Here is a 12,884-nt window from a genome sequence, read left to right as displayed (position 1 = left end):
CCTCAAACACCTAACTAGCCAGCCAGCCAGCCAGCCAGCCAGCCAGCCAGCCAACCAACCAACCAACCAACCAACTAACCAACCAACTAACCAACTAACTAAAAGCCTGGCAGCTGTGGCACACACCTTTAATTCCAGTGCTCGAGTGACAGAAGTAGTGGATCTCTGTGAGTTCAAGGCCAGGCTGCTCTACAGAGCAGTTCCAGGACAATTGAGCGTACACAGCTACACAGAGAAACCCAGTGTCTGAAAGAAAACAGCCCCCGTAGACCTATAGGGAACGGTGCTATTAGGAAGAGTGGCCTTGGAGTAGGTGTGGCTTTGTTGGAGAAGGTGTGTGACTAGGGGGTGGGCTTTGAAGTCTCAGAAGCTCAAACCAGCTTACTTCCTGCTTGATCTAGACAGATCAAGCTTCTGCACCATGTCTGCCTGCACGCTGCCATGCTTCTCGCCATGACAATAATGGACTAAACCTCTGAACTGTAAGCCAGGCTCACTGTCCTTAGAAAGGACAACATTTAATTGGGGCTGGCTTTCAGGTTCTGAGCTTCCGTCCGTTATCATCAGGGTGGGAGCATGGTACTGTGTAGGCGCACACGGTGCTGGAGAAGGAGCTGAGAGATCTGAAGGCAACCAACCAGGAGGAGCCTCTTCTGCAGACTTCCAGGAGGAGGGTCTTTTCCATACCGGGCAGAGCTTAAGCATAGGACCTCAAAGCCCCACCTCCACAGTGACGCACTTCCCCCAACTAGGCCACACCTCTTAGTAGTACCACTTGCTGTGGGCCAAATATATTCAAAACCCTAGCGGGTAGGATCCTGTAAGAGTTAAAATTCTTAGGCCTAGTCAGATGACTCAGTGGGTAAAGGCATTTACCATGCAAGCCTGGAGATCTAAAATTTATTTGTGGGTCCAAAGTAAAGGTAGAGAGGATAAAAGCCACTGAGTTGTCCCCTGACCTCTGGAACCATAGATACTTAGCATTTTCCTGTAACGAATACCTGAACGGCATTACTCAGTCCCGACATTCACGCAGTTTTCAATGGCCCCTGGTGCTTTGGATGGTACCAGCTGTACATTTTGGAGGATGGACTCTTCACATACTTCGTGTAGACTATGAAGGGCTGTCATGATGGGTTCCTCACACATATTAAGAACCTCTGGATGGTTGGAATGTACATCTGCAGGGTCCAACTCCTCTCGTAAGTAGCTTTCTGAGTCTTTCCTGCGGCCTTTAACAAGCTATCCTGAGAACAAGTGGCTCTAGATGACCCTGGTATGCAGACAGAAGGTTGATTTAGTTATAATCTCTTAGACATTTGGCTCTCTGGTTTAGTCTATTGATCTTTCTCATCTGTGGCAAATTTTAGCCCAAACTCATTTGCCTCATGCTTAAATGGCAAATACAGTTTTACTGGCTAAGACATCTCAGGACACCCGCCTTCCACCCACTCTGAATAAACCTCTCTGTTTCACCTTCTCTCTCTCTCTCTCTCTCTCTCTCTCTCTCTCTCTCTCTCTCTTTCCTTTCTCTTTTCCTTTACTTTTTGACAGGGTCTTACTCTGTAGCCTAGACAGGCCCTGAAGTCAGTCTTCTTACTGGTGGAGATGGGGGTGGGGTGGGGTGGGGGAGGGGCACCTCTGTGCTTGGCCTGATGTGCAGATTTCATTGATTCTGCATGTCTAGCCAAACTGCTCCGACATTCGCTCTCAGACTGGGGAGCTGTTACAACATGTACTTACTGTCCCAACAGCCTCAACTCGTGACATGCTGCTAAAGCTTCCCTGTCTCACAGTCTTGGTCCCCAGATGTGTTATTTGGAGTCTCCCACAGCACTGGGCAGACTCCGGAACTTTCTTACACAGCTCTCTTCGCTCATTTGGAGAAGGGACATGCCTGCTTAGCCTTAGACAAAGACTTAGCCCAAGTAGAAATGTCAGCCGGCTGGGGACTGTGGGTGGGTTGGGCACACAACTATTCCCATCAGGAGGTAATCCACACCCAAGAGGATGTGCCTTCACTCTCTTTGGTCTGTCATGCATTAGAGAGGGATTGTGTAATTCAGGAACTGGCTGTCTGCAGCCACGGCATAGAGAGCTGTATTAGCACATAGCACACAGCACGTGCTTCTTCCTCATCTGCAGGTCTAACAGCTGCAGTGAATAATCAGAAACCATGTGACTGACAAAGTCCCAGACATTGACTCTCACTCACCATGGGTTGATTCAGTGTGCTCAGTCCTGATGATAGAACCACAATGGATTTGTCGAATGATCATTGGAGCCAAGAGCAGGAACTCCCTTCAAGCCAATTCTGGCCTCTTAGACATTTTTTTTTCTTTCTTTTTTCTTTTTTTCAGAGCTGGGGACTGAACCCAGGGCCTTGCGCTTGCTAGGCAAGCGCTCTACCACTGAGCTAAATCCCCAACCCCTCCTCTTAGACATTTTAATAACATGTCTATTTTATACATACATTTACATACAAGCATATGCATGTATTCTGCATGCTGGGATTCTTGTTTTAGTTATTGGGCCACAATATATTACTGTCATATTTCTGATGCAGTAGGAGAGTTCAAGGCGCCCCCTGAACCTGTGACACGTTTGTCACCCTTTAGGATTCTTGTACCACATATTCTAACAGCGTGTTCCAGGCTCATCTCGGGTCTTCTCTGAACAAGGTCCAGAGCCAACGGTATTCCATGAAGTCTGTGGCTGACTGGGATTTTACCAAGACTAGAAACTAAAATGACGAGAGCAAACCCAGCGTCCAGCTTAGTCTTTTGTGTTCACCTGAACACAGCAAAAAAGTACAGTGTGAAGTATTCCATCAGACCGGCCTACCTGACGCGTCATCGAGTGCAGCCCTCACCCCATAGCCGTGACCCTCAGGCCACCACACTGTTCTTGTGGCTTTGGAGCACTCTCAAAAACATCTTCACTGGCATATTTCAGTTTCTCTCTCTCTCTCCATGTAGAAGAGAAAGGACCCGCCATCTTGAAATTGTCAACAGTGTCTGGGAGCGATCCCAGTTGACTTGTTTTAAATGATCACATTTAACATGTGACAGATATCAAAGGTAGATGGCTTGGCATCGTTCGCATCCTGTTGCTAGGCAACCCGACACAAACTGCTCCTGAAAAAAATGCTCGCTCACTGGTGTTCGGTTCTCCGAAGCAGGATTTTATCTGCTCGTCTCCAGCAATCAGCTCAGTGCCTGACAGGCAGGAAGCAGTTGTCTCTGCACATAGCCAGGAGATGCACAGCTTTATGCATAGTGGGGGGAACTCCTTGGAGGAAGTAGATTGCTGTAATGCGTTGTTAGGATCTATATCTTGCTCTGGCTCCCTCCCGAACCCCTTTTCTGTCTCCCACAAGCTCTGCCATGCAATAGACTAGCACCTCCAAATACTGTGACCCTAAACAAACCCTTCTGCCCATTCGGCTGCTTCCCTTAAGCATTTGATCATAGTGACCGCCAGAAAACCAGACGAACACGGTAGGAAATTCTAAGATAACTTATGCATGATGAATCTTGTTCTGCAAACATGGGTGCCTGAGTCTGGATCCCCAGCATCCTGGTAAAAGCTGGAGAAGGGAGGGGCCCATGTCTGTAACCCCAATGCTAAGGGGAAGTAGGGACCAGTGCCAGTCCAGCCAAATGGGAAGATCAAAGCCCCACAAAAGGCAGTTTACATACATACATACATACATACACACATACATACATACATACCACACACACATATACACATGCATGCACACATGCTGGCATGCGCAAGTAAATAAAACCAATTACCAATTTTCTATTTTGTCTTGTTATACTCAATCACCCCTCGTTATACTCAATCACTCTCCCCTTAGCCCACAAACGGAAAGATCAATTATTATTATTATTATTATTATTAGTGGAGAGATGATTTTAGACAGCTACACATGTGTTTCTTTTGTCCTTTTAAAAGCTGGGGGAACCAGTGCATATTAACCAGCTAGTAAATAAACAGACACTGTTTTTGAAGGTGGAAAACAATATATTAATTTATTCCCAAGGAAACAAAAACAGAAAACATCTGCAAAACCAAACTGGACACAGTAGATATGGGTACTCTCCCTGCCAGCTCAAATGCTGCTCTCTTTCCAATAGTATTTACAGTAAGGAGGTGACCGACAATGGGTGTGTAAACTTCTCCAGAAAAATCGTCTCATTCTCCGTGAGCGATCCAGTGTAAAACGTTAGTCTTCAGGTGCTCTCATCCGAATAACAAAGGAGAAAGCAGTTTTAGACTTCGCCTTGACTAAGTACTTCTTATATCTCAATCCTTTCCTACCTGATACAACCCTATTTTATTTTTCAGTAGAAGAAACAAGAAAGTTTACACGAAGTAATTCCCTTTATATGTAACATTCAGCAGGTACAATTACAGCACAAGAGTGAAACTGTGGTAAGTGACGTCATTAAAGCAAATGGGTTTTCCCCCTGTTAAATAAATATTTCTAAATGCGATAGAGCGAGCAAAGACAAATCACATTTTGAAAATTATAGTTATTCATTTGAGTGTATGCGTATGGGGCGGGGGGAGCGGCAGGTGTCCGAGTGCAAGGACAAGTGTTTGGAGGTTGGAGAGTTCCTTTTGGTAGTGGGCTCTCTCCCTTCGTCATGTGGATCCCAGGAGTTGAACTCAGGTCATCAGGCTTGGCGGCAAGCAACCCTGCCACATTTTTCTGAATGACAGAATTTTTTCTCATGAATAACACCGAGGCCATTCTCTGGAGATACTAAGCATGGCTTTATTTTATCTTCTCTCCACATCCCTACAGAAATGAGAGAACCAGAAAGACAACCCGAATTCTTAAGAGTTTGCTTCCTAATGATCACGAACCATCCTAAGGCTTGTTACGTCATCTGCAAGACGCAGGTACTCACGGAACCCACGAGAGGGGCGGGCACGGGTGTGTGAATAAAACGAGACAAGGAGGAACTGTGGGGGCATGAGAGGCCCTACCTTCCATTTCCTCCTTGTCTCTGGATTAGTCTATCAATCAACACGCTGCTGATCTCTATGGCCTGATGTAATATATAGCCAGGCCAGGGTCTGTGCAAAGTGTAGCCATTTTGTAAGACTCTAGAGCAGGGTTTCAAAAGCTGATACCACTCCCCAGAGTTCTACAGTGGAGAAAGTATCTGTCTTGCTTCCCTCACGTCTGTCAGCATATGTCTGGAGGGCCACAGATATTCAAGAGGTGTTTGCTGAATGCAGGCTGGCGGATGGATGGATGGATGGATGGATGGATGGATGGATGGATGGATGGATGGAAGGATGAACAAGGAAAAATGACACAGATGTCCACCTGTCATAAAAAGCTCTTAGGTGCTCTTGTCAGTACCAATCATTACAAGCTGGAGGCTGCCCTGATATATTTAAAGCTGTGCACAACAGAACCCGGTCCCCATCTCTCATATAGAAACGAAGCCGCAGAAGCAAGTCTTTCACAGGTTCCAGACCCATGCAGTAGCACCTTTCCTGTAGGAAAGAAAGAATTCCTTCATTCCCGTGAGGATGTTCCAGTGTTCTCTGGCCAAAGAGAACATTCTGGAATAGAACACGGAAATGTCCGGCATCCCTGAGGTCCTCTTCCTGCAGCCACATCCCGTCTTACGGCACATGCTGTAGGTCCCTTGTTAATGGCTTTGTACTGTACGCAGAACTTCAGACACAAGAAAACTGAAAACGTTGGTGTTCACGAGACCTGTTAGCGATGCTGGAGACGCACAAGTGTCAGTCAAATGCTTGGGCACCGTACAGCTTTTCAGGATCAGTGTTGGTAATAAATGGCCTTGGTGAGTTACTAGAAAGCTGTCTCTGTGCCTATGTGTGCCTGAGAATATAGTTGCTAGGAATATAGAAAGAGCTTCCTTTTCAAATAAGTTTTGACTTTCTTAGACAGTATTACCCACCATTCTCCTTTCTAACCGGATATGTTAATATGAGTATCTGGCACGGAGCTCTAATGCAGCCTGAGAGGCAGATGCACATCAAGTGACTGTCAGACATCAGAGCTGGGTGTGGTTGTACACACTTGTAATAGCAACCCTTAGGAGGCCAAGGTAGGAGGAGTGATTAGTGAGTTCAAGGCCATCCTGGGCTACCTGAGATATATAGCAAGACCCTACCTATCTTTTAAAAAAGAAGAGAGGAGGAAGGAGAGGTGGAGGAGAAAACAAAAGACACTCAAAAGAAATAACACAGCCATCCTGACAAATGTGTCCCAGTGCCCGATGGATATTTTAAGCAGAGCCGTGCTGCCAGGTCCTGATGGTTTCCTGAAACCATTTTTTTAAGCCTTCAGCATAACCAAGACAAGAGTCTCTCGGAAAAGAAAGCTCTTCCTTGCGTCTTCAATTTCCGTTCAGGCCAGAGCGGCTGTGGATCAGAAATGCCAGCTGGGCTGTAAGGCAATGTCACTCTGATTGAGCGTTCTTTCTCGAAGCCTCAGTTCCAGGCATTCCACAGTGAGAGGATATGTGTTGACTTCAAACTTGTTAGCAAACAGGCTCTGCGAATTAATCAGCCACTGCAAGTCTCCGTTTCCATAGATGCAGATGTCATGTACGTAGTGACCTGTGAGGAAAAGAGCAGAGACACGGTAAGAACGTGCCTGTCTTTAGAAGTCACGGGATGAGACAGCAGATGCCAATGTAACATGACTGGGCTGCCCTAGTCCACCAGGAGCTTAAACTGTTTGAGACGAATGGCTCAAAGGCATTTGAGAAGATGCGCAAGTCAGAGCAGAAGGAAACAGTGACCCAAAGAAGTTTATGCATGTGCAAGCGTGAGTTCCAGGTAAGTTCTAGAAGCACAGGGATGAAAGACACCCTTCGGGGTTGTGTTGTCTCTTCTCCAAGCTCTGAGGGAGTCTATGTGTGTCCCCTTCGTCTTTGGCGTGAAGCCTCACTAAAGCATGCCAGCACTGGACACGGAGACAGAGTGTCTGTATGTAGCTCAGGCTGGTCTTGGAATTAGCAATCCTATTGCCTCAGTCTCCTGAGGGCAGTGTTAGGATAGCAAGGAGGCCTTAATCTCATTTCTTCACGACTGCTCCTCTCCAAATCATGTCCCTCCATGATTTGAAGCCACCATCTTGGCCCAGGCTACTTCTATCTTACTGTCTGGACAGCTCTCAAGGGAGGCTCCTCTTGTGATGCGGGAGCCAGGGAGATTCTGTTAATACAAGGAAGGAGATGGATCCACTCTGCTCAGAACACCTACCACTGGTATGTATGACTCCCCACCCTGGTCACTCCACTCTTTTGAAGTCTTCCTCTCTCTCCTTTAACCCTGGATCAACCACTTCAGACACACTGCCTCCCTGCCAGTTACAGTCGACTGGCTCTCCCTAATAGTCCCCAGATGCTCCTACTCCCCCTGTAACCCTGTTCTCTCCCATAGACACACATCCCAGCCCCGGTCACCACCACCTCGAGGTCACGTTCTCAGAAAGGCCTATGCTATGGATATTCCTGGTTGTCAACTTGAATATATGAATATATATATATATATATATATATATATATTGAATACACACACACACACACACACACACACACACACACACACACACAGAATGTTTCTGACGTGGATCTTGGCATGGAGATCTTGAGGCATAGTGGCCATGAAAAGCTTAGGCCCAGGCAAGGTAGTCCACACCTTTAATCCCAGGAGACTGAGGCAAGGAGATCTCTGAGTTCAAGGTCAGCCTAGGCAAAGCATGTCCCAGATCCAGGTGTGATGGTACACACCTTTAGTCTGGGCCACACCTTCTGCAGGTGGCCTACATAAGGACATGGGAAGAAGGAAGACTCACTCTTTGCTTGCACTTACTTGCCAGCACATCTGTTGGAACCTACTTCTGCAGAAGACCAGCTGAAACAACTAGCCTCGTGGGACTGAGCAACTAGAGACTACTAGACGCCACTTCCCATCCACAGCTGCCCATTGTTGGGTTAGTTGGACTACAGACTGTAAGTCATCACAATAAATGCCCTTAATATACAGAGACATTCCGTAAGTTCAATGACTCTAGAGAGCCCTGAAGAATACACCCTATCCAACCACCTTTCCCTCACTCATCTGTGTTTTGGTATTTATTAACAATTGGTGAGTGTTCATGTGTGTCCACGCACATGTGTAAACACACAGAAATGCATGCATAGATGCATGTATCATATCAATAACATATGTATAAATATTACACAATGTAATTATAAAGTTACAAACTTACCATTTATTTATGCATTAATTTTATGTCTCATATATATTAAAATCTATAAGACTATACATGACACAAATATTTTATGATATATGTGACACTTACCTGCTTACAGTGTTTTATACATATATGAAAGGGAGGGAGATACTATTTCTTGTTCCTCTTTCCAGGCAATGCCTTGCTGCTCTTTGGCTGAACTATGTGCTACAGCAAAGCAGGAATCTTTAGACCATTTTGCCCGCTCTGCATCCTCTGCTCTGGAACAATGGCTGGTAAGTGTTTCAGTGTCGTAAGAGTAATTGTTGAGTGAAGGGATGGAGAAGGCTGAGAGGAGGCCAGGGGATGGGAGTCTTGGGTGATTGGTAGTGGAAAAACTGCAGGCAGTGTCTCTGGAAACACTGTAGAAGGGACTCTGCTGGGGACGAGTTGGAACACAAATGACAGAGAGTTGGAATGATCCCCAGAGCTCTGTGGCAGTGTTACTAAGGGTCATTAAAGGTCAGAGCCAAGGCTCCACCCCAATAAACCAGGTTCAATGACCCATCTTTAGTAAGGGATGGATGTATCCAGGGCTTTGTATGTCGAGGTGGGCAAAATTATATCTTATCGATTGGATCAGAGGTTATTGTGTTGTGTGTTCTTTCGTGTGGTAATTTAAGTTCAAGAGAGTATGTGGTGGCTGGAGACACTAGGCCGCCACGAAGTTGGGATGTGTGTTTCTGGCATGGTGGCAACCTGCCTTGGGAACTAGATGGGTAGAGAGATTGCTGCCAGGCTCAGAGAAAAGCCTTCAGCAATGTGATATGAGATGGAGCAGAGCGGGTGAGATGCTTTGCTGACTGAGAGGAAGATGTCTACCAGATATCTTAGGGCACTACGGTGCAGGACATAGTGCAGGGTAAAAGAAAACTTCTTTAAAAAAAATAATCTTATAGCAACAAGCAGGCTGTGTACTCCAGGTTTTAGAACCTCATCTATTGAGTTTACAGTTGTCCTCTGGTCAACAGCCACAGGCAGTTATGGCCCCGGGATAGGAGACCTTACCGTGGCAGGCTCCATTCTGCGATTCCATATCCTTCCACTTCACAGCTCTGAGGTTACCTGTCCAGGATGCATTGGGCATGGCGCCAGGGACTCCTGCAACAATGACAACATTGCACTAAGAACCACAAGCTCAACCGTCACACAGTCTCCACATCCCTTCGTCCTTCTTCAGGCTGGTGTGTTTCCACACAACAGTTGTCTGCCTGGATGGAAACAGTACTCTCTTCTCAGCTGTGACAACTGAAAAAAAAGCGTCTGCAGACATTGCCTCATGTCGTCTGGGGAAGCAACACTGTTCCACTTGAGCAACACAGTGGCAGGCCGTCCCCACAGCCTCTACACCCCAGCAAGCTCTGGATAAGTCACGGAAGCAGAAGGGCCCACTTAACCATACAGGGTAGTTGTACCCCCAAGTAATGCAAACCTCAGGACTGGAAATGGCGGTGGGTTTTAGAATCCAGATGTCTAAGGCATCTGAGAATGTATATCGGAATCAATACAAATATGAAAAGAGGCATACTCAGCTTTGTGAGAACTGTAGCGTCTTTTCTGCCATGACTAACACAATTCATAATTTCATGTATACAGAATATCATTTAGAGGTAATGACGTAATGCAAATATCTGGACTCAAAATGCAATAGGAAATTCCAAGATAATAAAACGCACTTTGGTAGAAGGGATAATGTTCCTTTTACACACACACACACACACACACACACACACACACACACACACACACACACACACACAGGAACCCTGTGGGCATGCTATATTACATGGCAAAGAAGAACTGCAGTTGCTCTGGTGCTGGGCTTCAAATAGGCTATCCTGGACTACTTGGATGGGTTCAAAGACCCAAGCAGTGGGAATCCTGATAAGCTAGACTTCAGCCTTTTACCCCAGTATGCCGATCAAAGGTAAGCAGTCAAATGCAAGTGATCAAAGGCAGAAGAGAGTTCATGCATATTGAGAAGCACAGAGAAATCAGGCCAATAAGCCCACGTCTGGTTTCATCATTGAAGTCATGAGCTTTACGTTTCAACAGAGGGAGAACCAGGATGGGTTGGAGGCAGGAGGCAGGCAGATCGAGCTCTCCTTTGCCAAAGGCTGGTTTGGTTGATCATTAGTCCTCGGTGACTGTAAGAAGTCCCAGTTGCTTGTTAGGCCATTCCCCCTTATCCTTATTTGAAAGTAATTCAATAGGATTGAACATTGAAAACTAACCCATCTTACCTTAAAAAAAAAAAAAAGTCAAACCATTAACAATGTACATTTCAGAAAACAGACCTGGTTCTTACTCGCAGCCACATAATTATGGACCAATCTAAACCTAGAATTTTACCAAGGCTTCCAACAAAAATGAAATGTTGCCTCAACCTATTCTGTAAATACTGTGGATCTTTAACCCCTGGACTCTCTACCAGGTGAGAATCCTTTTTCTTTTCTTTTTCTCTCCGACTTGAAAGCCTTCAACAGAAAGACTTCAGTGGTACCACTTCCTACTGCTTTGTGTTTCAAAACTTCAAAGGTTATTGTAGTGCCTGCCTATCCAAAAAGAAGCTTCCTTATTTTGTTCTCAATACATACTCTTACATAACTTAGACTACAAGGAAACACATTCCTATTAAAACTTGCCTGGGGAGTGTAGAAATCCAGGAGGAAAGTCAATTTATTTTTCTCTTGTCAAGCTAATCCGTGTGTGATGTTTTTGAGTCTATTTAGATTAAATAACTACGTTGGACAGCTAACAACACTTTCCTGACAAGCAGCTCTTCATCTTTGAGCAAGTCCGTGTCTGAGAAGACATTTTTCTCTTTCATGCTCATTAATATTGATTATACAAACCGAGAAACGCCTTCTATCATCCCAGAGATCTGATCAGCACATTTACAATTAATGACTGCCTAGTAGACACATACACCCATAAATCTCCAGCTAGTGAAATTCCAAACTCCCATTCTTTATCTGATGACAGGCCTCAAACATGTCTGTTTAAATATTATCTGTGGTTCATATTTCTGCATAAAATATGATAGTTATTAACAGAAGGGGGAACAATGAGACCTTGTCTCCCCCTATCTCTCATAAACTCCCGGACATAGAGAAGCCTGGAAAAAAATGGGTGTAGCTCCTGGCATATAGCTGGCTATTCCACTGTGGTTCTTGGATTGGATGGAACATCATCACCTGGAAACGTAGTCTTGGGCCCCACCCAGACTTCCTGAAGCAGGACAGGCACCTCCCAACCATCACAGAATCCTCTGCATGACCACGTGTGAGGAAAGATGAGAGGCCACAAGAGCAGTCACCTGCCTTTCTGTCAGCCTTCCTTCGTCTAGCTGCATGCTTAACCCTGTCCTGAAATCCCGTCGTACTCAAATCTGCTCTGAAGGCCAGTTCGCTGCTCTTGTGTCCTTTGTTCAATTTAATTTGTCTGTCTCCATTGCTGGGACGTGTGTGTGTTTTTAATTTTTATTTTATATGTATGTGTATTTTGAAGGCATGTGCGTCTGGTGTCCTAGGAGCTGGAAAGAGGCCACTGGATCCTCTGGGACTGGGACTGGAGCTGTGAGCTGCCACACGGGTGCTAGGAACCAGTCCAGGTCCTCTGCTTGTTATCACTGGGTATTTAGTATCTTAGATTCTTTCTCACCAATGAAAAGAGTATATGAAATCAGTGCTTTTTAGTTTAGACTGACTGCAACCCAAGGGGTGGGGGGTTACATTCTCATTCTGTCTGTCTGTCTCTGTCTCTGTCTCTCTCATTCTGTCTGTCTCAGTCTCTCTGTGTGTGTGTGTCTCTCTCTTTCTCTCTATCTCACATGTGCACACACGTGCACATGCATTCACACACACACACTTATATAATACAAACATAAATTTCATAAAACAATATGTAGGCTTCTTCCAGGAATGACATTTGTTTACACTGCTGTCTAGTTCCCTTTAAAATAAAAATCCAGTCAACAGCTGCTGAGGCAGGGCTTGGAGGTATATGCCGGGTAGAAGGCTTCACCTAGCATACACAAAGCCCAGGCTTTGATCCTCAGCACTAAATAAACTGGCTGAATAGAAGCCCACTCAGGAAAGAGCAGCAGGAGGACCGGAAGTTCAAGGTCACCCTTTACACTCTGAACTGGGGCCAGCCTGGGATATACGAGATGCTGTCTCAAAATAATCAAAAGTTACTAAATCAAGACAATTACTGAGGTCTCTTCTGGATGCTACGATGGGGAATAATCGCTACTTTCAAAATACACAGGCTACAATTCAGTTATAGATTATAGTTCCTCCTCTATGATCATTATCATATTTATGGCCAAGGGGCTGGCAGGACAGTCACGGCATATCTGGGCACGTGTTTATCTTCGATTCACAAGAAACCTAACTGAGTTGCATTTTTTTTTTCATTATTTCCAAGAGAAGGCAAAAGGGAGATTGTCTGTGTTATCAGAAAAACATTTTCACAAAAAAAAAAAAAAAAAAAAATCCACTTCTCTCCTTTGCACTTCAGGGGCGTCTGTAAATAGAACATTTGAGATAAAATTTGTAGAGGAACCTGGAATGTT

The 12,884-nt window shown here is 45.3% G+C and overlaps 1 protein-coding gene across 1 annotated transcript in view; it reads right to left on the bottom strand.

The window, feature by feature from the left end:
* Positions 1-4,845: 4,845 nt before the first annotated feature.
* LOC116883343 (N-acetyllactosaminide beta-1,6-N-acetylglucosaminyl-transferase-like) overlaps positions 4,846-12,884 on the bottom strand; it is a 41,008-nt gene continuing 32,969 nt past the window's right edge. Inside the window, exons 2-3 of the mRNA XM_032884419.1 lie at positions 9,314-9,406; positions 4,846-6,621 (exon numbers count right to left, since the gene is read on the bottom strand). Of these exons, the coding sequence (XP_032740310.1) occupies positions 6,431-6,621; positions 9,314-9,406 (284 nt within the window). The 3' untranslated portion in view covers positions 4,846-6,430. The remainder of the gene's footprint in view (positions 6,622-9,313; positions 9,407-12,884) is intronic.

Source organism: Rattus rattus, chromosome 14, assembly GCF_011064425.1.
Source record: "Rattus rattus isolate New Zealand chromosome 14, Rrattus_CSIRO_v1, whole genome shotgun sequence".
Classification (NCBI taxonomy): Eukaryota; Metazoa; Chordata; class Mammalia; order Rodentia; family Muridae; genus Rattus; species Rattus rattus.
Note: the sequence above shows the minus strand (reverse complement) of the source record. Positions and strands in the feature narration are given on the sequence as shown.